Consider the following 25806-nt stretch of genomic DNA (forward strand, 5'->3'; position numbering starts at 1 on the left):
CATTGCTACAGCCTTGGCTAACCGTAGTCATACTAATGTAACTGTATAATAGAAATATTCTTTTCTTATCCCAAAAATCAAAACAAACCAGAGCCTCTCAAATGATAACCACAACACCCCCTGATTGAGAACCTGGTCTAAAAGAATATATTAGGCTGAATGCATTCAGGCTGAAAAGGGCTCTAAGAAAACATGCACCTCCTGTAGTTTAACTCTGTCAACTTCTTGTCACCCACCTACAGTTTTCTTCAGCAGTAACGTAGCAACAACTGCTCAGTAGCATACTTAGTAGCGCGTGCCCTGGAGCAGTGTGACTGGCATTTTTAAACAGTGCTCTCTGACTGTCGCCTTAATCATATAAACAAGAGAGGAAGGTAGGAACAGAGTGGAGCAGAGCACAGGAACCACACTAGAAGCGAGTGTAGTTACAGACTGTACCCGTCATCAAACTGCTCAAACCAGCCAAAGCTTATCATGCAGGACGTGGTAAATGTTATATCTGTTATACACGTTTTCTTTGCCTTGGCACATTGATTTGAAAAATCTAAAGTGGATAAAGATAAATGTCAGACAGAACATGTAGGCAAGCTGGTGTGAAGGATTGCAGGGTCTTCACGGTGACGGAAACTGCATGCATACAGAAGAGCCGGGTGATGATACCAATATAGATATTTCAGAGATTTAAAAAATCTGTAGCTGACAATAATTTATTCTAAGACACTTTTAATTTCATACAGAAATGGGAGAAAGTTCTAAATAATTGCTCATTCAGATTGCTGATAAAGTACTCTGACATTAATTGTACCTAATTATCTTATCTTATGGAAATGGAAATGCAATATTCATATCCGTCTTTTGTACAGTACACTTACAGCTGCTATTGCCAATCATTGTTGAATCTTTGAAGTGTATGAGGAATGTGAACCTGTTGGATTATCCGCAAATCAATTAAATGGTTATAATTTATTGCCTGCTTAAGGGTTAATAAATAATTTACAAATGTTTTTAAGTTGAACTATTCATAAATTCAACAAATGTTTATTTTGTTGGTGATTAAATAATAGTTAAATCATTAATAAAGGGTCCCAAAGGGGATTCATCCAAATTTTTCCAGAGGATTTAGCTTTGGTTAAACACTAATTCAAAATTTACCTGAAACATAGCCGTTTCTCTGCACTTTGTTATTTATTTGCGGACATTTACGCTGATACTGATATATATACTGTATATCGGTGATGTGCTAGGATCAGATCATATGTGCCATGGAAAAAAAAGGGATACACTAAGTGTTTTATCTGCTGCATGCATTAACTTAATGAATATGAGCTGATTGGGTGGCTCTGCTCTTCTTATCTCCACTTTTATGTCTACTGTTGTTGCCACTCATGCAGGAAGACAGACAGATGCGAGACAGAGACACATTGTGATGTGCAGTGCAAGGACCAGTGAAGCTGGAGACAGCTGAGTGGAAGACCAGGAGTGAGTGTGTGTGTGTGTGTGTGTGTGTGTGTGTGTGTGTGTGTGTGTGTGTGTGTGTGTGTGTGTGTGTGTGTGTGTGTGTGTGTGTGTATGTGTGTGTGTATGTGTGTGTGTGTGTTTGTGGATGCACTGGTGAGTAGGTTGGACTCCAAACAGCCCCAGGACCAGTCAGATCATCAGTCAGACCGTGTCCCGTATGTTTGACAAGAGATGGTCTTGCTCATGGTGGAGCTGTACTGTCATCCTACTCTCTAGCTTCCACCCGTTAACGAGCACCCAGGACGCCCTCATCACCCATCACACTTTTGAGGATGCCAATGATTAGAGACAGCACAGCCAGAAGGTCACAGTAAGAGACAGAAACTGGACCTCACCATTGTTTTCTGCTGACCCTGTGCCATCATGCTGCGATAGGATATGCTCATTAGACAATGACAACAACACGAAAAGGTCTGGAGGAGATACAGTAAAAAAGGACATGTTAGCTTCTGAGATGTGTCTTTAACAGTTTTCTACAGGTCGGTCATGATGCATGTCTTTTGTGTTGTGTTCATATGGCAGTAAGTGAAAAACCAGCCTTGGATAAAGGTGAAAAAGAAAAAAGTTGGTGACCCTATGTAGAAGTATATCAAGTGAGCATCTTTCAGTACATACGTTTTGTTGAACAAGGACCAAAACTCCTCAAGGCTCCATAGAAAGTTGTGTTATTCCAGAATTTTTACACTCTTACGCTGCAGTATCTTACATTGATGCCGTTACCTACTATAGCTCACCAATGAACTCTCCATCATTTCTGACCTTGTCATTTGTCTGAATATCAATACTGTAGCAAAACAAAGGACGATCCCCTCAGCTCACTCAGTAGCTGAGTGAGAGTGGAGAACGAAAAAGAGTTGATCTTTAGATTTGCAGAGATTCAACGCAAGAGCGACTTTATTTTTCACATGACTTTAAATGTAACCACTGAATATGGATGCTTCTTAGCCTTCAATACTCAAAGAAGCCATTAGGATGAACAGTAAAATGTCTTAAATGGCCATAACACTACATGGATAAATGGGAGTTTACACAGGCAAATCCTGGTTGCTCACTTTGTCTGTAATCAGAAATTATTATAATATCGTACACAAAAGAGGTTTAAGGCAAGGATCATAAACTGCCAGAACCAATAAAACATGAGTTGGTCAGATTTGTCTGGTGTCCAGGCTATTATCACACTGCTCAGAATTTGGATTTCACACAACCCAACAGACTTTCAGTATTTGAAGTAGAATATATTGTTTCTGTGGAAAAGATCTATGAGTTATATTTTTAGAGACACCAGAAACAGATAAAGCTTGTTTTACGGTTGACTCAACTGCTTAAATTTCATATTGTTTTTTTCATTTATTTTGCATTCCCCTGCATGGAGATTATCTCTGGTTAAAAGCCACTTGGAGGCATGCCAGTGGGCCTTTAAGAGAGGGTTGTCGCTTGAGATTGATAAACCCAGAATTTTTTATTTCTTCATCTTAACCGTGAAACTTTAATGCAATCTAAAACTAATAAAAAAAAACAGGTATATTGACACAATAATAACAAGCACAATAAGACACTATCAAATTCAAATACACTAAAACAATATGGCATCTATGATAATGTGGCTCTACGCTATTAGTATTAGAATACTGGTTGTTGCGGATCTGGTGCTATTTTGAGAAAGGCTTTGGCCCACATTTACACTTAGGGGAAGGGGGAAAGAATGGCTTGCTCATTGTTTCAGTGATAAATTTCTCAACAAAGCAAAGGCCATGTGTCATGTAGGACAGACGAGCCACTGAGACAGGTGTTCAAAGCAGTTTATCAAACTTTGCAGGGAAATAGATGGAAAAGTGTAGACAGAAGACAGCCGGAAAGAACTAAAAAAATATGAAGAATGGAATGACTAATATGTTGCCTTTTTGGCAACCCTCTACAACGATCAATAAAGACCCAAATATCATCCGCGTTCCCCAACACTCACAACGTAGTGTTTAAAGGGCCAATATAAGGCTTTTGACTGGCAACACTAATTCCTATTGTAAAGAAATCAAACCTACAATGTACAGACTGTGCATACAAATATAGTTACATAGAGCCAGTACAGGCTCAATACAATAGAGGAAGCAAGTCCAGCTCGGACCATGTTACGGAGTGTGGACTAGTTGTTTGAGAGGGGCCAGTTCACCTTCTGAGCACTCTCGAGTTGCCTTTGAGTAAGTGTGTATTTCCTATGTGTGTGTGTGTGTGTGTGTGTGTGTGTGTGTGTGTGTGTGTGTGTGTGTGTGTGTGTGTGTGTGTGTGTGTGTGTGTGTGTGTGTGTGTATTTCAACAGAATAAAAAAACTGAATTTCTCCAAAAGGGATTAATGATGTCCCTATCAATTCTGAGTTGAGCATATGGAACACATTCTGACCATTATGTTATTAGTCAAGCAAATAGTCACAAGTGGGACAAACAATGAGTGTTTTCTGTGAGTGACAATAGAGAAAAGTCCACTGAAATCAGAAGGATTTGGCCTCTCAGGAGTATGTGTCCAGTGAATTTTAAAGCATTTTAGCCATGATATTTTAACATTTATAAAAAAAAAGTTAAAGTGGGTTTTTTTTTATGGTAGTGTTACAGGTCACCCAAAACATTAGGATTAATCGCCTGTGAATGATCACTATCCCCAGTAACTATAACGGCATATATATTCATCAGTCTTAGAGATAGAGATACAGACCACAGACCAACAAGTTGCCAGAGGGGAAAGTGTGACCTGATTTAAGTTGAAGGAATCATCAAAATCCTTTAGAAATGATTAACAACATTTCACACCAAGCGATAGCAACCAGTCATCTTCATACAGTATAACAAGAACATGTTTCTTGGACATGGAGGCATAATTATGTAGTCATATCCCAAGTTTTTCCTTTAATAATTCTATATTTTGCAGACAACATGCAATTAACAAAGTGCTGAACAGGTAAGCATCAGCAGACTGTGTGTGTGTTGTTTGTGATGTTTAGATGGGATGTTTCAGCTCTGCCTGGTCAGCAAAAACATTTCCCAGTAGAGAGAGCAATGTTGTTGACTGTGGAGATGGTTGGTTTTGGGCTTGCATTCAATTTCAGAACCTTATCAGTGCTGAGGAAAGGTATAACGGCTGTTGTTTTAAAGGCCTGAATCGCTAAAGCATTTACGTTGGAATGTGGTCCCAACTGTAATATACTGAATAACCAATGATATATCAACACTCATTTTTGACTAAAACCTAGTATATATGTTCATCAGCTTGTACAGAAAGAGTTTGATTACATCCACTCAAACTTCTGAAAGTTGTGCAATGTTTTCAGTAACAGCCCTTTCAAGATCTGAAAGGGTTCACAGTGAGATACAGTATGACTTAGTGCTACAGCCAACCTAATTTATTTTTAGAGATCAGTAGGTGTTTCCAGTCCAGGACGGTTTACTGCAACTGTTAACACTCTTGGAGACTTCACAAACACAAGACAATCTAATATATGTGATGCCTTTTTCATGCCCTTCAGTCCACCTATCTTGCCTCTTCTTGCTTTCTTCGTTCCTTCGAGCCAGCTGGCTTTCTTCCTCTTTGTTGTATGTTGGATACCCGAGACATGCCTTCTGAATGTGGTATTTAATGTTATCTAATCCCTAAAGAGGCTTTAACAGTTTAAAGGACAAAAGTGGGACTTTTTTTCCTTGCTCTATCTCATGTGTTTAGCTAGGGTTACTGGAGCTTAAACTTCCGAAAAACCAATACACAGCAGGGCAGAGCCACTAAAATAAGAGAGCCTAGAAATAAACTGTCTGCTACTCGATTAAAGTCTTTGCAAACTACATTAAGCAGTCACTATTTATTTTTTTAGACCTGCAATTTACTTTTTTAACCTTGTGCACTGAAGCAAATATTCATTTACTCTCCAGATTCCATAAAAACAAGTTCAGACCACAGATTTGCGACGAGACAAAACAGTTTTAGAACATTGCATGTAAAAGTTGCAGCAGTGTGAACTGACCCATCTCGTCTGGACACAAAACAGCTGATGTCATCGCCTGCGACTTAGCTTGTCAAATTGTCAGCAGGTGGTTTTACATCGTAAGACATGTCACTTTTCGTTTCAACAGCCAACTAAGTCTTAGCGAAATCTGAGTTAGAGCTGAGCGAGCAATACAATGAATAAGGAGAGGGAGCGTCTTATAGGATTGCAGCTGTAGCAGGTATCTCACTATCCCATCTATTGATCCCATCTTATCTCGGAATTCATCTTGTTAGGAATCATGGACGTTATAGCCTACGATCCACTGGTTTATTTACTTTGACTTTCCCTTGTGTCTTCACAGAATTTCGTTATGCTGCTCCATCTGCATTGAACTCCTTGCAAGATGAATTAAAAATGTCGGACCTGATCCTTCTTAATAGCTTTGTTGAAATTCTTAAAACCATGGGACTCGAAAGTATTGGGTTTTGTCACTGTTTTTAAATCAGATGTAACACTTCTTTAATCTATCTTTGATTTTTTATTTATTGTATTGTATACGATATTATTTATTGTTATTTATATCTGTATCTGTATGCTGCCTCTTGTATCTGTATGCTGCCTCTTGGCCAGGCCGCTTTTGAAAAAGAGATTATGTATCTCAATAAGCTTTACCTGGTAAAATTAATAAAATAAATTTCTGTCCTCATTTATGTTTTATAATGCTTCAAATGATATCAAGCAAGGAAAAAAAGGCTGAAAAGTCAGAGGTTAGAACTGAGGAAAAGAGAGTTGTTGTTATGGAGATGATACACCATCTTGCCTCATCTCACTGGTGTGAACTGGCGCCAGTAGCTGCAAGTTTCAACGCATCTCATTGCAAATCTTTGGTCTGAACTGGGCTTAACAGGGACCCAATTAATTGCCAGGGTGGTTACCTTTAATTAATCAAGTTGACAACCGGAAATTTTTCCAACCAACCATCAGTAACGGTTTTCCTGTGGAAGTACAGCTATATTTTTTTAACCTGCAATTACTTTACATTTGAATGATTAACTTCCAACTCTGCTGATAAATATTATTTTCTGTGATTAATACGCTCCACACTGCACGCACACAGACACCTCATTCATCCCAGCCTTTTTAATTCATTCTTGTGATTATTCAGTATTAGGAGCTGAATAGTGGCCCAGTAGTTATACTGTCACCTCAAAGCATGAGGGTCCTAGGTCTTTCAGTTCCTCTCGTGTGTGTGTGTGTGTTTCCTCTGGTATCTCTTCCATATCTCTGCATCTTTCTCTTCAGCATGTAGTTGTTAATTATCCATCTGTCAAACACCAATACCATCTGTTTTGTATTTAATTTGAAAATCTCACCCACCTGTTTCTGCATAAAATCAGACGGTTACTACACATTGCTTTAGCATTATCTTTTATTCTTACATGAAGGAACTCCACACTCCACAATCATAGTAGTTTTTACTGAAGCATAACAGAAGCAAGTAAAAGTGGAACATCAGTCATGCATTAATCACAGTTTTATCTTTTTTTAAAGTAACCAATTTGGTTTTACTCACTTATCTTTGACCTGCCTACTGATCTGACAAAACGTCTCTCAGAGAATTGGTAGTTGCAAATACATTAGCTGTGAATGTTAGTGTGAATGTTGGTGTAAGCCCTGTGATTATATGCTGGCAGCCTGTCCGAGGTGTTTTAATGCTTTTTGCCCAATACATGGTGGGATAGACTCCAGCATTAATATCAGTTACCAGGTATGGAAAAGAGGGGATGGAAAGATTAAGTCCACACTGGTCCTTGTATGGAGGAAAAACACTGATGCACATTTGTAACCACACCCAAAATCACAGTTTGGCCCACAACTGGTGATCAGATGATGATGATCATGCGATCACTCATACTGTTGATCATGTGACACCTAACGTGTCAAACCTGGCTGTGATGTTACATTGCACTATAGTGCATTATGAAGTGCAATACTGTGAGTGGAACATGTAGCCCCCATCAGTAGGGAGAGCAAGCGACAATATTGCTCTGCTACACTTACTCTTGAAATGCTAGTTAATGGTAGCAACTAAAGAAAATAGAACTTATGTGTGGGACTGATGTTTGTTTTCAACATACACAAGTGTGCATGGGCACCGTGCTTTTCAGTCAATTCGTCCTTTCTATTGATAATTGTGCTGCTATAATGTTTAAAGTTGGAAGTTTGTGGGTCAGATCGGGTTTGAGTGGTTGATTAACGATGCGGATCGGCTCACACACACTAGACGTGGATGACTCTTTTGCTGCTAGAATGTCAGAATGTCGGAATCCCGGCATGCCTTCCTTGTGGCGCTGTTGCAGAATCTGTGATTTTTCTGTGTGTGAAATCAGTCCTTCAGTAAGAGGCTACCATTTTTAAACAACTGTGGGAACTTGGTGGTGCATACATTTTAAACTTAGAAGCCAGACATTATAATAGGTTGCAGGTATTCTGGATAGAAATTAGAATTACTGCTGTGGACTAAGTGTGTGCAGAGAGCAGCCTGATTGACTAGGATGGTGATTGGTTCATTGCCTGAGGTATCCGTAGGCAATTGGTAACCCTGGGGACATCTGGCCATATAGTGAGCCAGGCAAACCCGTGGAGGTTGAGACTCTCATCACTCAGCTTCCCGCCCAGCCACCCTGACCTCATTTGTTGCAGAAGTGTAATTATAAAATGTTGGATGTGTCATACTGGTGGCTGGTCTTTGTTGGGGAATAGGAGGGGTGGGCTGGCATTCAAATTATCCTCTTTCTGCCACGTTTCCTTCGTTAGGCAGGTAAGTAACTGTAAATTATTTTCTTTGATGTTGTTAGCTGATTCATTTGATGCATTATAGCCCCTTTTTATTATGTTGCCCACCCTAAAGCTTCTCCTCTGTAACAAGCTAACACAGATGACTCTACGAGGAATAAGAGGAACTTTACCCCCTTTAAAATTATTTTAAAAAAGGAGCAAACAATCTTTTTAGAAGTTACGTTGTATAATATCATGTATTGCAGGAAAAATGTTATAATATGAAGCCTGGTAATGAGGCCACAGGGCAGAAAAGCGTTTGACACTATAAAAGCACGGTCTTAGCTCCCTGTAAATAATTAGTCATTATTAAAAGGTAGACCGTTTTAATATTGGAATCTAACTGGACTCCCTTGACATGATTAATTTAATGCACTCTCTAATATGTCATATCTAATTCATAAGAGAAGTCAAGCTCTTCTCACTGAGCTCTACTTTGCAACGCCTGGGGGGCATAACAATGGTAACCTAATGCACCTTGCCGTTAAGTGCATGAAGCTGCTGGATATTAGCAATGATTATCTGTGTAGACCTGTGGGTGTGTCTGAGGCACAGGATCAGCTCCATCCAGACACACAGTGGCACTGATATTGGACATATAATACAAGCTTGAATGTGAAATTGTCAGACCGCAGAGGTTCGCAGATCAAAACTGAAATTTATTCTTAAAGCCAAAACGTGAGGCACAGAGCCAAAAAAACACGAACAAAGAGTCGCTCCGTACAGGAGGAAAAAACAATTATCTAAGTTAATAAACAAAGTACAAAACAAAGTTGCTCCAACCAGGAGGAAAAACAAGGGGGGAAAAAGAGCTTTCAAAAAGGGTTCAACTTACGATGAGAAAACAGGGAATACAAACACCTGAGCGAGGATACTAAGATCTCTATGACGTGAACAAGGCTGTAACAAAGTGCTGGAAACATTCAACATAACGGACAAAATATTCTGGCGACGAGACAGGGGAAAAGACACAGACTTTATACACATGACACAGGTGAAAACAATCAAGGATCAGGGGATGACGTCAGACCGATGACACAAGAGGAAGGTCAAGTGACCTGGAACTAGAGGAGAGTTATTTTTCAAAATAAAACAGGAAATTCACAAGACAAAAACCCAAAGACAGGACAGACCTCACCGCGGCGTGACAGAAATGGGAATTAAAAATAACATTTGAATAAAATATTTAGCAGTGATGCACAAAACACACATTTAGACAGCTCTTTTATAGTTTTGTTTTTGTTTTGTTTTTACTTTTCATCACTTTTATGTAAATTGAAGCCACAGAAAACCACAGTGTGGTGTGCTAATAGCTCTTAACGCCTCAAGATTTAAACTTTTACTTTGCTTTTAATGGCAGTTTCTCCATTCTATTCATGCAACCATTATTTATTACTGATCTGAATACCTTTTCAATCACTACCAATAAATGTATCTTGTAAAGAGCTGGGAGAGAGATAAAGAGAAAGTGAAGAAAGAGACAGTGGGAAGGGAGACAGTTTTGATGGAAGGAAATATAACTGATGCCCTACTGCAGGAGTAGTTGAAATATAAGAATGTAAATGTATACAGTCTTTTGGATTAGGTGGTGGTGCAGCAAACACATGCTTGTATTCAATGCATGTGAATGAATATGTCGTCATCAATAATTATGCAGGGAACTTTGACATTTTGGCCATTAGAGCTTCTCATCACTTTTTTATTGCATCATGTTGAATATGAAAGCCTTTTTTCTTGCCAGAAGGTCTGAGAGTAAATACACAATCACTCTCATCAATATTTAATAGAAACATATCTTTTACCGTTTGTTTCTATTCCTTCCTTGACTTTGTGATAAACATTGTTTGTCCACCAAGTGGCCATTCAGTTTGCTGCTAATTTAACAAACCACTAAATATGGAAATACTTACCTTTCTATCCACAGCAGAGAGGACAGATGCAACTGAGCCTCTGCAATATGCTTTTATCCCATTAACAAATGCAGTCTACTGTGAGCCAACTAGGCAACGTCTTGCAAATGTCAGTGAGTGTTGAAACCAAGCTATATGATAAATAAACATTAAACGCAAGTGAATCAAAGCTTTTATCTGGATGATGAAACATGTTGCAACTTGTTTTGGGGCATAGTGGACAGAAGATAAAGAATGACTGAAGCCCCTTTCACACATGCGCGCCAAACCTGAAATTATCTAGATATTATACCAGATGAGCTGTAAGAACGCAAATGTCCGAATCAGTTGGACCAAACTGACTTTACCCTGCCAGCGCCCTTTAGCATAAAGTTTATGTAAACCCAAATGGAGCACATGTGTGAATAGAGCAGGTCATTGTGCCGCGAGTGGGCGTGCAGACGAAGGTTCTATCATGCAGCTCCAGCAAAACCAGAAGAAAAAAATCATTCAGTAGTGAAGGAGAAGGGTCATTAACCCAAAAGACACCAACAAAAAGATTTAACTGGTCAGACGACAAGAAGCATAATGCTGGTCCACTAGGTGGAAGTCCTCATTTTGGGACCCATCACTACCGAGACAAGCCTCCATACAGAGAGTTAAACCATCCTATGTGATGTATAGGATTTCCTTCTTTGGTCCGGATGCAATTACTACAGTAATAAATATGTCGATTACACGTGGATTACAGTGCATTACTGTTCGTCATTACATGTACGAACAGTGAGAACAGCCTGATCCGCGTCATGTCCTCCCTCCTGCAAGCTCTAGCCAGACTCGCCTAAACAGAGTGGAGTGTTTCCAGTAAGTGAGAACATATCTGACATGGAGAATCTCATTGTGTGATACATTTGTGAAAGGGCAATTTCAGAGTATGCTGGACCTCATTCTTTCGACATTGTCCGGAGTTCATAAGACAAAATGGCTATAGTGAAACACTAACTCTAATGCTGAGTTGAGGCTGCTATTTCCCTCCTTTTTTCTTCCTTTTCTTTTAAATCCAACAGTATTTACACATTTTATCCTCAGAACTCTACAACAGAGCTATTCTTCTACCATTTTGTATTCAGGCTGTATCTGTTAGCTTAAGATGAAATGCAGTGCAAAGGAAAAGAGTTAATTTAGACTCTTTATGTCGTATCTCTATAGTACCTCTCCTCCCTTTCTACCACATTATCCAGCACAAGCACAACCACTGCCCCCCCCCCCCCCCCCCCCCCCCCACACACACACACACACACACTTCCCCTCTTGTATTGTTGCTCACTCTTTCTCTTTTGCTATTTTTTTTCTATTTATCTCTGCCTCTGTGTCTGATTTGTGTGCTCCTGTGATCCATGCAGCACGGCATTGTTTTATGATTCTGGGCCCCAGTCAGTGCCAAAGCAATCTAGGACAACATCACAAGGAGCAGAAACTGCAAATACTGGCATATGTAGTAGAGAGACATAAAGACAGAGGGAGAGAGAGAGAGACAGACAGACAGAGACAGACAGAGAGGAAACATTGATGAATGTGTCTTTTTTGTCTATGACTTTTTGTCATAGACAAGGTTTTCAAAAGATAGGGGAGAGACAGTAGTCTGACGATGTTATCTGCGTTAATCTTCATAATACTTATCGACTGTCTGGAAATTTGACTTTTGAGACCCAATAAAGCTTCTATTCCTCAGTTTCACCTGTTTCTAGAACCCTGAAAAATTCAGGATTTGGTTTGGTATCCTCTTTTTATCCAACTTCAGAATATCCCACATGGTCTCTTGCTGGTTCCTCTAAATTATTCAAAGCATTTATTTATAAATAAACACAGTCTGGGCCTGTACCCAGATCTCTCTCCTGTAACTCTGTAACCTCCAGCAACCAATCAATTCAACCAAGTCAACAACTAGAAAACCAGCCGACTAGTCCCAAAACTTCTGTTTTTATGTCCTGCTCACTGTACCTCTCCATAAATCCGACTCTCTCTGCCGCTCCTTTCTTCCTTTTCCAATAATTCTCTCCTGCATTTTTAGGCATGCTTGTGGCTTGGCAATATCAGCCTGTTTGTAAGTCAGTCCATCTCTTTCGTCCAGACTGAAATATCTCAACTTTACTGGATGGATTGCCATAAAATTTGTACAGACATTCATGCCAGAGAGTGCCTCCAGGTCAATAACTGGTTGCTGCTGTCCATGTTAGACTTGGGTCTTCCATTGTAGATCAATATCAATTCAAAATTAAATTCTGTTATATAAATCATACACAACAAGGTTTCCTGACCCAAAAAAAACAACCAAAACAGACAAGGTAGATGCAACAAATGTCACCTTAGTGCCCGAGTAAGTATGCATAGTAAGTATTCATCAGAGTGTATTATTGTGAATAAACTGACTTACTGCCAATATAAAGCCCTCCACCCTCTCTTGTTGGGTGCCTTAAAATCCAGTTACTGCCATGCTCCTCAACTAATATAATACTGGATATACTGAGCCTTGGCATACAACCTTGTATCCTATACAACATTCTGCATTCTCCATGACATTCACTCCCTGTTTTACACACATTGTTAATGTTGTGAATTGAATTCAAAACTACTTTAATATGTTAAGGAAAATATCATGGTTTGGGTTGAAATAAGTAAGTTTGTTACATAACAAAATATAAGTAGCCTTCAGTAACATCATTGTGTTTTGGTTTCACATGGGACAAAAACCATCTATCCCGACGTTATCCCCCTTCAGACTTCTGTTGACCTTGATTAGAAATATTTTTAATACGTACAAAACAAACGTAATTTGTGAGGAGGAAAAAAAAAATTTCTCTTACAAACGTAATTTGAGGATGCATTTAGTTTTATGTCAAGGTAATTTTTAGTGGACGAGGCTGTGGCCTAAAGCACAGATATAGTAATCCCTCTTTTCTGAAGCCAAGCAGTGTATCAGATTCCTGTTAAACCCTGGTCAAGGAAGAATATTCACACACATATGTTGCTAACATGTTGTTTCAGACTGATCTCCGTTTTAACCAGTTTCACTGTGTCTGACGGAGAGGGGGATAAAAATGTCTGGGCTCGGCTGTGCATGACGGTAACTATTGCATATTTGGGTCTCAGCTGGCCCAGCTGTGGGCTTTTGTTCTATTTTTCATACTCCGGATGAATGCAGATATATTAACTCCCCTCTTTTCTTGCTCTTCAAGAGTGATGGAAATCAAAAACCTGTTCCAGTTGAGAACCATTAACAAATTGGAATCGGAACCGAATGTTTGTTTGCCTCCAAGCTTATCAATTCCTTTTATCAATCTTGGCATGTTTTATCTGACAGACTCAGATAATAAAACAGTTGCGTTGTTGCTGAAAACCTTTGTAGGCGGATTTGATCAGGAATCGATAAATAATCAGACTGCTAAGCAGAAACAATACCGGCATTGGTATCAATATAATAAAATCCAATCCTTACTCTTCAAATCACCTCCACTTTGCCTACTCTCCTCTTCTCTGTCCAAAAAACTCAGTGGAGTGATGGATTTTTCCTTTCTTTTCCATTTTTGGCTATTTTCCATCACTATAATTTAAGCATTTTGAATGTCTGATGGTTTTAGACATATAGGGGGGAAAACAACAACAATCCATTGAGAGCAAAGGGAAAGAAATTGAAGGAGAAAGCCGCAGAAGTGACACTGAAGCAGGAGACCATCAGCTTGACACTGATGCAAAAATTGATGCGGACATTGTCACACACATCATTGCAAACACACACACACACACACACACACACACACACACAGACACACACTTATATATGCATGAACAAACACCCTCATTTACAGACAGGTTGGGACCCTCCATTTTGCTAACCTGTAAACAAACACTCATATTTCTCCATCTCGTTTGCCTGCGGAAGGGACAGTGCATAGATAGCTGATATTACAATTACATTCATCAGTGGCAGTGTGCAGGTAGTGGGCGTTAAGTTGTAATGGAAAATATGGGAAGCGCTTGTATGGAAAGATTGTGCAGGTCATACAGGGCTTTAAAAGCACTTAATATTCTATATGTGCATTTATACTTTCACTTTTATGAATAAATATAGCTTTCTGTCATCTCTGTGCAAAAACATATCTACTGAATCCACTGCAACATGCACAACACTATCTCACAGTTACAGACAATAAGAGCTGTGCATGAAGAGTGAGCAGACTACTGATGAGTGAAGAGACGAGAGAATACATATTTATAGTCAATAGTAACATAGTAAGGGGATGCATGGGTACTGTAGAGATAAAAACAAAGGGAAAGAGCGCTGTGCTTCACAATCTGGAAGGTTATGTACAAGAAAACTGAAAAGACAGATGGGAATTCAGTGAGAGAGCTACATTTCATTGCAACCTGCTCAGAAGTTTCTTTAGCTAATTTACTGCCTCTGCAACAGCCTGTCCAGTCTGTTCTCCAGGAGTGAGACTGAATCACCTCCACGCCTTCAGTGGCTCAGCAGAGGAACGCGGCCATGAGACAGACAAACAGCTGCACAGTGACACAGTGCTGAAGGCTGCTGCAGACATCATCCTTGGGGGGCTCCATGTGTCCAAGGCAAATCACCTCATCCAGCAAAGCAGACCACTGCTTTCATGGCTGGGGGGTGGACACAAGTCGGGATGGCCAAGCCTCAGAGCAGAGTGAAACTGGCAGCTGAAGGTTGACGAGGGGAAGTAGCTCAAATTCTCAGACACTACGAAGTGTGAATTGTCAGATCAGACATTGTGCTTCTGTTTGATACAGCGGGGAAGGCATTTGGATTCTTCAGCCGCCTCAGCTGATTGTGTTATTATTGGATGTGACAACACCACAGCTGAAACAATTAATTGAAGGATCAAAAATCGACAGGAAGTTATTAAGTAACAATGTTGAAAATCATTCATCATTTCAGTAATTTATTAAAGTGACAAGATTAAGAGTACAACCATGTTTGTGACTCTACGAGGCTGTACTTCATGATGCTTTGGGATATCGCAGCACAGGTAAATATTTTACATGTTCACCTTGCCAATTATCACTAAACAAAAAGAACAGCTGAGAGCCACTCAGACCCAAGAATCCGCCCATGAGCTAGGAGAAAAATAATAACCCCTGGTCTTCTGTTTTATCAGTATAATTAGGCAAACTAATTAAATAATATTGGGCTGAAAACTCAAAACCCTAATCTGTCAACACTGCCAATTTACCCACATTGCCATCCCTAGAGGCTAAAACTAACATTGCTAAAATGCTAAATATTCTGAATACAAATGCTGCATCTTCTCAAGTTTAAGGATCTGCAGCTTTATTTATGTATTTAGTATGTCTATATTCTTGTAAACTGAATATCTTGGAGTTTTTTTATGTTTTTTTTACTGTTGTTTGAACAGAAAACAGCAATCTGGGCTCCGAGAACTGGAGATGGGCAATTGTCACTATTTTCTGAGATTTTATAATAATAACAATTCATCTTTTAATCAAGAAAATAAGCAATATATTGACTTATAATAAAAACTAATATATATTTATCCTATCAGTCTGAAAAATCATTGACCTTCGTACTGTAACTGGGGGCCAGACAAAACAGCAAATTATGAGGAGTGATTTATAGGTGATGACCCGGCCTGACAATCAATAACCTCCTTCTGCGGCTAATCAAGCATGTTTCTGCAACTGTATGACCTGCATCTCACCCCAGATTTAACAGAAACTGATCGTGGTGATTAATGTAAGAGACCGTTCCCATGACAGCTGCCCTGAAGACGCAAAGTCCTTTGGCAGCCCAGCGAGTGCTGCGTTTTTAGTCAGGTGCAGGAAAGGTTAACATTGATCATTCATTGGAGGCGAATACTTGTCAATCATTTATTGTACACATTTTCTTAAAAATACCCACTGAGTCTGTTAGGAACACAACAAGTGAAAGTTTTCAAGTAAAGTGAAACATGAAAATTTGTGCCAGAGCCAGCAGTGTGGTGGTGATGCGGGGCTATCAAAGTGGACAGCAGAAGATACACATACCAGCTCTCCCTAAAGGCTCAACACACCTGTACACCTGAGAATGACAGACCTCCAGGAGTCCAAGGACTCCATATTCTACCTGGACACAAGCTGGCGCCTGCTCTGCCCTCGGGTGATGCTTTAGTTAAGATGTCTGATGTGCATCAGACAAAGTATAAACCTAATTAACTGCGAAATAACCATTTATGCTACATTTAATAGCCCCTGAGAGCTTCTTTGCATTAGCTTATTTAATTATATTGCCTCTCTACTACCTGTTATGAATAATTTACCAGTTGGACATAAATGTTGTTTGCCGGGAACAGGAATCTAAAACTGGATCAAATGAAAGTGCAGTGTATCCGCTCAGGCATCAGTGTTTGTTAGTATTCAAATGCATTATCATAACATTTTAAAGTGACACAATGAAGAAAAACTGGAGGGTGGATGAAGGGAGTTAGTGGAAAAGGAATAGGGCTGGTGCAGTAACAGAATTGAAAAGCAGAGGAAACAGAACAAAAGAGGAGAGAGGAAATGAAGGGTTGGGGGTGTGACAGTGACAGCAATGCAGCCTTTTGAGATAATTGACGCTCTTTCGTCAAAACTTTTACAAGTCCATGTTTGTATGTGTCTTTTCATGTATATGCTGAGAATATTCTCTGTGTTGGCAGAAAGATCCTGTCTATGTGTAGCTCTGTCTCACCATCTGTTCCTGGCTAGACTGCTGATATCTGTTCTTATAATATCCTGTTTGTCTCTCTCAGTCCAGGTGGGGTGCACACGTCTCGTATCTGGATTATTTCCTATTCTTTGTCATCCATCCATCCATCCATCCATCCATCCATCCATCCATCCATCCATCCATCCATCCATCCATCCATCAATCCATTCATCCATCATCACAGTAAACCATTAATCCTCCACTTAAACAATTTATTTTGTGAGAGGAATAAGGAGGAATACAAACCAAAAATAGCCCCCTGCCTTACTCATCCTGAGAGTCTTTCAGAGTCACACAAGGCCACTGTGGGTTGAGACAGCGGTCCCATGTCAGTCTATCCTATGCTATGTATCTGCCAGATAAAATGATCACCACTTTAAGTTTGTTGTTGCAGGCAGTTGGTTTGGTTGGCAGGTTTTGTTCTATCAGTAGCTTAGAGATCAACAGTCAGTGAGAAGCATGACCTTATCCAAGAAGCCTCACTGTTCCTCCAGCTGTTAGAATAACATGATGGGTGCCCGGGCAACACAGAGGCGAAAAAGAAACACTATGGTGCTGGTACTATACTCCAAACTGGCAGTATTCGCTGGTCAGTTATTCGCAACCCTATCGCCATACAAAAACGTTGTCACTTGACAACACCCAGATTACTTTTAATCTAATCAATGCCAGTGCTTATTATGAAGTCTTCATTTTCTACATGATTGTGAATGGCAAGTATGGAAAAGAGTAAGAGGGAAGATTGTAGTTGCGGCAAATAAACTGTTGATGAGGTTTGTTTAAGGTTGGGCAGCTAAAACATCTGGTTATGGTTAGAACATCTCATCTCGTGGTTACAGTTAATAAAACGGCGAACATTAATTGCATAAACTCTGCTCTGCTGCTGTCTTTTATCACCACACACGGTTAGGCTGGCAGAATTTGTTTCAGTACGGGTGTAAAGGCCGTGACAGTGGGCCGTATACAATAACAGTGTAAACATAAAACATAATTGCAAAAAAACACACACAAAAAAATAATAGTTATACACAATAAAAACATACAATTACAATAAGGTCGACTTTTGTGTATTGATCCACCGCATGACTTTTGTTGAAGAAGCTCTAGTTAAGGAACTGGCCACTTTAAACTGAGGAGTGAATAAAAGTTACCATAAAGGTGACAATCACAGGAATGGCATCTAAGTGTGTTTTGACAGTATGTCTTATTAATGAAGACAGAAATAAGGTGTTTGTATATCAAGAATCAACACTTCAAAGCTCAATATGTTAATTCTGTACAGCGTATCCTTCGGTCTCACCTCACGAGTCTTACCGAGGCATCAGACTGATTTTATAGTTGAATAAACTGTTTTTTAAACATACTTCGTTTACTGTTATTGCATTTTACCAAACAGAAGAGCTTAGAGAGCATCTTTCTTCAAGTCCGTAAATATAACTCAGTATACAAAAAAGGCAGATCCAGCTTATTCTTTTCATCCTTCCTGTCTTTCTTGTCTTTACTGTCTCTATATGTCTAGAGACAAGGGTTGCGTCAATGAGTTCACTGATTATAAAAGGCACAGTGTATGTCTCTTTCTCTCTTTTGCTTCCTCTTCAAAAGTACTCACTACTGCAAGGCATAACATAGATATACTCTCTCTCTCTCTCTGCCTCTGTCTCCAATTATCTATTTTTGTCTTCCTCCACCAGCCCCCTATATCTGCCAGTAACATTTTCAACCCACACTGTTCGCAGTGGTACACTACTTTCTGGATGCACCCAAATTCCACAACCTCTTCTCCGCCATCCTTGGCCGTCTGTTTCCCTTTCCCATTACTACTAGTAAATTAACTTGTCAATAATTTGCTAGGCACAAAGTAAAACCCAGACATGATGGTATTCAGCGTCAAGTGAGAGGAGAGACAGAAGCAAGGTGATGGTAAACAACAATTAGGATGTTGTCTTTAGGATGGACATGCTGCTGCAACATAGTTATGTAAGAGCACAGGCATATCTAACCACACACACTATACACATATATGAATGTTGCAATGTGTTTGTAATGTGTTATAGGTTTGTAATTGTGATGTCAACTAAAATGAATACATTTTTGGGATAAGAAGTTAGGGTCTGTCTCAAAGGTGCTTTTTTTTTGTAGACTGTAAAAAAAAGTCCTCTTTTTTTCACAGACACTTCAAAATAACTTCGCTGCACAAACTCCCTTTTTAAATCATACCATATGACCAATACTTTTAGAGAATGATTTAAAGTAATAATCTTGAAGATTTTCATAAAATAACTGTCTGTTAAGTTACTATCTATCGCCAAATTAGGTAACACAATGGGGCTTGAGCCTTTGCCCCACTGTGGTGACATTCCCAGGGAAAAAAAGTCACAAGTGGCGTACAGTTAGTGATGGGCTTTCGATCACCCAGCAGCCATTGGTACGCCAAAGAGGGTAGGCGGTCAAACATGCTTTTACACTGCCAAATAACGCCACACCGACAACACTGTTTGGATCCCGGCAAAGTGAAATCCCAGGGGCACTTGCAATTACTGCTTATGCCATAAGTGCTGCCGAAGAGAACAAAACAGAGTTACAGATTGTCACTATAGTAGCGGAGGTCCCCTAACCTTAGATAAGCAGTCATCTAACCAAGTCATTTTTTGTGCCTAAACCCAACCAAACCTTAGCCATCTCAATGTCTCAAGCAGATGACCTCATCCTGTCTATATGGGCGTCAGATCAGAATCCGTACATTTCTCACTAGAGGGCATGGACAAACAATGTATTTTGTCTTTTAATTTTGAGAGGTGACATAGAAAATAAATAGCACTTCAATAGTGACAAGTAAGAGTCAACATATATTGCACATTTTGGTGATTTTACTTTCAACTACTGGACTGACAAATGTTCTGATGTGTTTCAAAATGACGCCTTCATCAGAGGAAAAAGAAATGTTTTTGTTGATACTTTCATTTCGATTTGTACACCATGAGGGAAATTTTCCTGACAGTTTACTGAAACTGAAGAATGTATTCATTCAGCCCTGCTCATCACACACAAACCCATCTCCCTCTCTGTGACGCATTGTGTCTTTTTTGCCCCCCTCCTGTCTGACTTTTCTATTCAGCCATCACTTTGATGTGATCGTCTATCATATTCCTCTTTGGTTGTAAATATGTGCAGAGAACAGAGCAATATTTCCCCTTTCATGGTGTCTTGTCCCTTGAGTCTGTAAATCTAAGTGGATTGCTTCCCAATATTGTGTCTCAGAGCAAAAGAGGGAATATAAATACCTTTGTTTCACATTTTATTAATTATTGCTCTGTCTCTCTCTTCTTTCTTGCAGCTTGTCTCAAACTACTTATAAGATTCCAGCCCATTAGTTTTGAACCATGACATAATTAAACGTTTCCCTCTGAATCTGAATGCTATACTAATATTAAGCAATTATCTCAGACATTCATGTGCTGGATTAATAATGATTCTTTATTGCACCTTGCACTGAGGCCTACTTGACGCCTGACATTTACACCTGGGCTGCTCTGGAGAGATTACTCCACTGCAGGAAGACCTTGACAAATCAACAACAGTAAAGTATCCCCGCTTATGCTCCACAATGCAGTCGTTCCTCTCATTCATCACAAACTTTTACAAGAGAAACAATTGACTGTGCTCTTCTCAAGAAATACATATTACCATACACAGAGATATTTCCATTTAAATTTGTTTATTTTACTCAATCTTGTTTTTGGTGTTCAGTTCAGGGAAAATCGATGGACTTGGCGTTGTTTTGATAAGTGATCTCACTTTCTATTTTATTTTCACATGTTTTTCTTATTGTGCAGTCAAGGGAATATCAATAAAACTAGAGTTGGTTTATTCATTTCAGAATGACTTTTCACTCTTACTGTTACAAATGAACTCTTCGTATTCTTTGCTAGGACAGCAATGGACTATTCAGAAGCCACAGAACTTACAATGCGGCATCAAAATGCAATCCCATTCACTGACATCCGCACAAATGAGACCCTGAACACTCGAATACATAATTACACGATGACAAGTTGAACAGGTAGATTTACAGTGTTTTTATGGTTCATTATGTGGCAGCTCCACCATCAGAACACCATCATATTGGCACCATCATATTTTAAAGAGATCATACTACCTTAGTACCCGACTAGAACACTACACTCTCAGAATTAAGGGTAACTTGTCGTTCCTAGAGTCTCCAGAAGTGGAACGGGAGCCAGAGCCTTCAGCTACCAAGCTTCTCTTCTTTGGAACCAATTTGCAGTTTTGGATTGTGTACGCAGAGGCCGTCTTGGCCTCCCCCTGAACTGGCTCAGGTTAGGGGGTTGCCTTGGACCAGCCTTTATATCTATGCTGCTATAGGCCTGGTCTGCCTGTGTACTTCTTGTGATACTCTGAGCTTCTCTGTCCTGCACTCTCTCTCTCTGTTTGTATCATTCCCATTAATGCATGTTACAAACTTCACTTCTTTCCCAGTCCTTGTGCTTTCTCTTCTCACAGGTGTCCTTGGCTTGTGGCTGTACCTGCTGCTGTTGTCCTGCTTGACGCTTCCTGCAACTATTAGTATTATTAATAATACTTTGTTATCATTACTTTTATTATTGTTACAATTCATATCATTCTAGCCTGTCCTGTGTCACTACTATTTTAAGTCATATTCCTATTATAATCCGGCAGATGAGCCGGGTCTGTTCCAACGTTCCTGCCTTTTAAAAGGAAGATTTTTATTGCCACTGTGTGCAAGATTGCTACATGTACTGTTGCTCATGGGGAAATTGTTGGGTTTCTGTATATCATGAATAAATCAGTGTGGTCTAGACCTACTCTATTAGTATCTTGAGATAACCTTTGTCATGATTTGGCACTATAGATACAATTGAATTGAATTGAATGACATGAAGGCGAAAACACAAATCTACACATACAGAACAACTAAAAAAGATCTCCCGTCCACCTTCTGATCAGCTTCCTGTGCAGGGTTACCATAAGTGACATACTGAAGATGTCTATTGTTCTTAAATGGTCTATAAGGCTATAGCCTGTTTTGCCACTTGAACCTTTTGACTGAAACAGATGATGTATTATGCTTAAAGGCTGTCTGCAGTGTCACAATGAATCAGATCAACAGCTCAGATTCATTCTCAAAAAATGTATAGCCCCAGCCACCAGCTTTAATTTTCATGTTGCGTTAGATTAAAGTCTAGTCCAGAGGTTTTCAAAGTGAGGCAGGCCTACCCAGGGGCACTCCAAACTGTTTTAATGGAGTGAAAGAAAAAAAATGTTAGTTATGTCAAACAGCGATATTAAGCTATATCTTAGCTCGATTGTTGAGTTTCTATGGGATCAAATAATATAATAATAAAGAAAATGAGCAAAACCCAGAAGGAAACTAAGAGAGGAGGCACACAGTCTCAGATTTTAAAAGCCCCTGGTCTAAATGATGCAGAAATATATTTGTTTTGCTAGAAACAAAATTGCAATTTTTGTTAAAAGCAAAAATGTCTGACCACATGTTACAATGCCCGAGTGGCCATAGAGGCAAGTAAGGAACAGCACAAGAGGTCAGGTGGCATTTAAGAATATGAATCTGCGGGTTAAATAAAACACAACTATTTCTCCTGTGAGGTTGATTTGTGACATAAGCGCAACAGGAAGATGTCAGTCAAACTTATATACCTGAAAATATGTTGTGATCAGCCAGGTAAGTGTGTTTCTGTCAATTTTAGCCAGTGGGTAAAATCATGATTGTTTTCGCAGCTGTTGGCTCAAAAATAAAAATGAGCTGTAGTTTCAACTCCCTGACAAATTGCACTTACCCGTGAAGTGATTAAATTTAATCAACATGCCTGAGCAGTGCTTAGTTGGATGTTTTAAGTTGTCACATGCTTTTAAACCGTTTTAAACATGCTTGAGAGTCATGCAGCAGGATCAATTTTCTGGGGCAAACTGTATATCTGGCGACACATGTTGACACGCATTATTACCTGTTCAAGTTTTATACCAGTGCTTTTATTTTAAATCTGCATACTACAATGTGTGGAACTAATTGGGATTATGTTGATGTAATGTAACGTGATGCTAGGGATTTCTGTGTCCCTGAAAAGTGAGTCTCTATGACTGAATCAATGTAACTGATAGTGAAAACTTATATTAGACAATTACATGAACAGAGAAGCTGTCTTTAACATGGATTGGAGTGCAGGGGAGGCCGGTTAGTTTAATTAGAGATTCTAAATGGCTGCAGGTGTGAATGTGAATAAATGTTTTTCTGTCTACATGTGTTAACTCCTCGATGTACTGATAGTCCGCTCAGATTTGATCCTGCTTGAACAGCTGTTTGTCAGAGTTACAGATTTACAGTTTCTGCTGGTTTCTCCTTGGCTCAACGTTTTTCACATTTGTTTTTGTTTCATCATCATGTCAGTTTAATGGAAGATATTCACTTGATGGAAAAAATGTATCCAATTGGAAGTGACGGTTTACCCGAGTATGTGAACATTTGAAATATCAAAATCAGCACTTTTATATTTTACAGCCTATGCTATTTCATTGAGACATGTTTTCACTTTACACTGGGCAGGAAGATAGTAATTTAATTCCATCAACTAAAAAGGACTGTACTTGATATTCAACACATTAATATAGCAGCAAATATAATTTTTTTTTCTATGTAAAGATATAGTGGCATCCTGAGGAGAAAATGAAGTCACTCTCCCTCTGTGTGTGTGGTAATCTGAGCTTTTCTGTAGTTTGTTGTGATAGAGGGCCTGGACACTGGAGCATGTTAGTGCATGTCGCCGTGAAAAAATGTCTGTATTTCCCGTATTGGGCTGAGAGCCGTGTCGAGGCGATCCCAACCTACTTTTTTTTCGGTATTTCTAGTAGAGCACCTTTATTGAGGAGACATTTCCTGGGATTTCTATTATTATTGTTATTAGGCTATTATTGGCTCCTATTTGTATGCGCAGAAATCATCCAAGCATCAGCTGCATTTACAGAAAACTTCAGTATCAGTATTTCCAAAATATAAAAACCTGCTTTTTGACTTGCACAGCTCTTTCTCTCTCTTTCACACACACACAAACACGCACACACACACACACACACACACACACACACACACACACACACACACACACACACACACACACACACACACACACCTGTCATGTCATCATGAAATCACTTCTGGTTGCAGTTGGTGACTCATCTTTTGTCCCAGGTGAAACCATATCTAGTAACGAGGTCGAAGACATTTTGGGGAGGGATGATGCAGAGTGCCACTGAGCAGGGACCGCCACCACTCACCACATGGGGAACTCCTCACTAAACAGCACAGCTGGTAAAAACAAAGATATTAGCTGATCCTAAAGCCTGACAGCTGCACATAAAAAATGAAATGTTGTATTCCCTTGCCAACAATATTACATCATTATCAACATGCTGCTCAGATGTCAGAAATGGAGAGTTATAGAGAGATGTCTAACACTGTGTGGTATTGTATTCTTACCATTTTAACTGAATGAAACTGGGATGGATTCTGGCCAGAACTGCACTGCTGTTTTCTCACTTACTTTGCATTATCATTTACAGTTGGACAGTTTTAGAACATTACATGCAATAAAATGGTGAATCTAATACAAGTCTACAAGTTCAACACTGCATGTGATGCCCATACTGTACATAAAATTATGTTTAGTATACATACTTTAGTATGTGGGTGTGGTGGATACAAGACAAGACCTATTAGTGTTTATTCAACATACAACATGCATAACAAGACACAGGCTGCGTCATGTCGACAGACATTCAGAAGCAATTCTCCTCCAGCATCAGGTGTTAGTCAATGACCTCGACCTCAGTTCAAAGATTGGGAGTAAAAAAAAAAATACTCTGCATGGCTCTGGCAGAGGCACCAGCCATTTACTCCATCATTACTTATCCTGATGGAGGAGTCCGTGTCATTACACACCGTCTGCTTTCTAATTCTCCCTCTCCGACCACATCGGAGGACACACATCCGTGGCCACTCAATTACCGACTCCAGTACAAACACACGCACTTCGTGGCGACACCAACATGGCACGCTGCTCATCAATATGACCGAGGATGTATGACCTTGTGCATTTACGCTCAGGTCACCTCGTGCGAAAAAAAAAAAAAAATACCGACCGAATCGGACACAACAAGTGCTCAAGTGGCTGTCTCGCACAGACAGTCACCCCATTGCAACCTTGGGTGTATAGCTATATGCAACAGCCCTTCTCGCTGTCATGCAAGGCTGTTTGGTGAAAGGCAGACAGGCAACAACAGACCCATGACCGCAGTTAACATCAGCTTGTTGGAATGACCCCCAGCATCATTACTTGACATCAACATGACACACTCAAGGGCATCTGGCAACCAACGCGAGAGCTTTGAACTATTCAGAGTGTCTGGGTTAAAACCATCCCCCGATGGCCGCTGAAATCTTTTGCTCACCTTTGCTGTTATCTTCTTCTCTGTTGAGATGCATGACTCTTCTTACCATGTACTCATTTAGGCTGTCTCTGTGCTTGTAGCAAAGCTGTGCTCTTTCCAAAAGAGTTCTCAAGATAAACTCTTATTCCAATGTTGGATTTTTAGGTCCTTTTTGCCCGCTTATTGTCTTGTTCGGCTGGCACGCATGGACGCGCCTGCACTTGTGCGTCCTCCTCCTCCTTGTTGTGCTGGATGGAGCAGGTAGTCTAGGTGATGTTGAGAGTCTGGTGTATTTTGTTCTCTCTCTCTCTGTCTCTCACTTTCTCCCTGTGTCTCTCTCAGTCTC

General features: G+C 39.7%; 1 protein-coding gene across 1 annotated transcript in view; it reads right to left on the bottom strand.

The window, feature by feature from the left end:
• syt7b (synaptotagmin VIIb) overlaps positions 1-25530 on the bottom strand; it is a gene marked incomplete at both ends in the record, with an annotated part of 104283 nt that extends 78753 nt beyond the window's left edge. The window contains one exon of the mRNA XM_083934905.1: positions 25482-25530. Coding sequence (XP_083791031.1) covers positions 25482-25530 — 49 coding nt within the window. The remainder of the gene's footprint in view (positions 1-25481) is intronic.
• Positions 25531-25806: the final 276 nt, after the last annotated feature.

The sequence above is a fragment of the Echiichthys vipera genome (assembly GCF_963691815.1).
Source record: "Echiichthys vipera genome assembly, chromosome: 1".
Lineage (NCBI taxonomy): Eukaryota > Metazoa > Chordata > Actinopteri > Perciformes > Trachinidae > Echiichthys > Echiichthys vipera.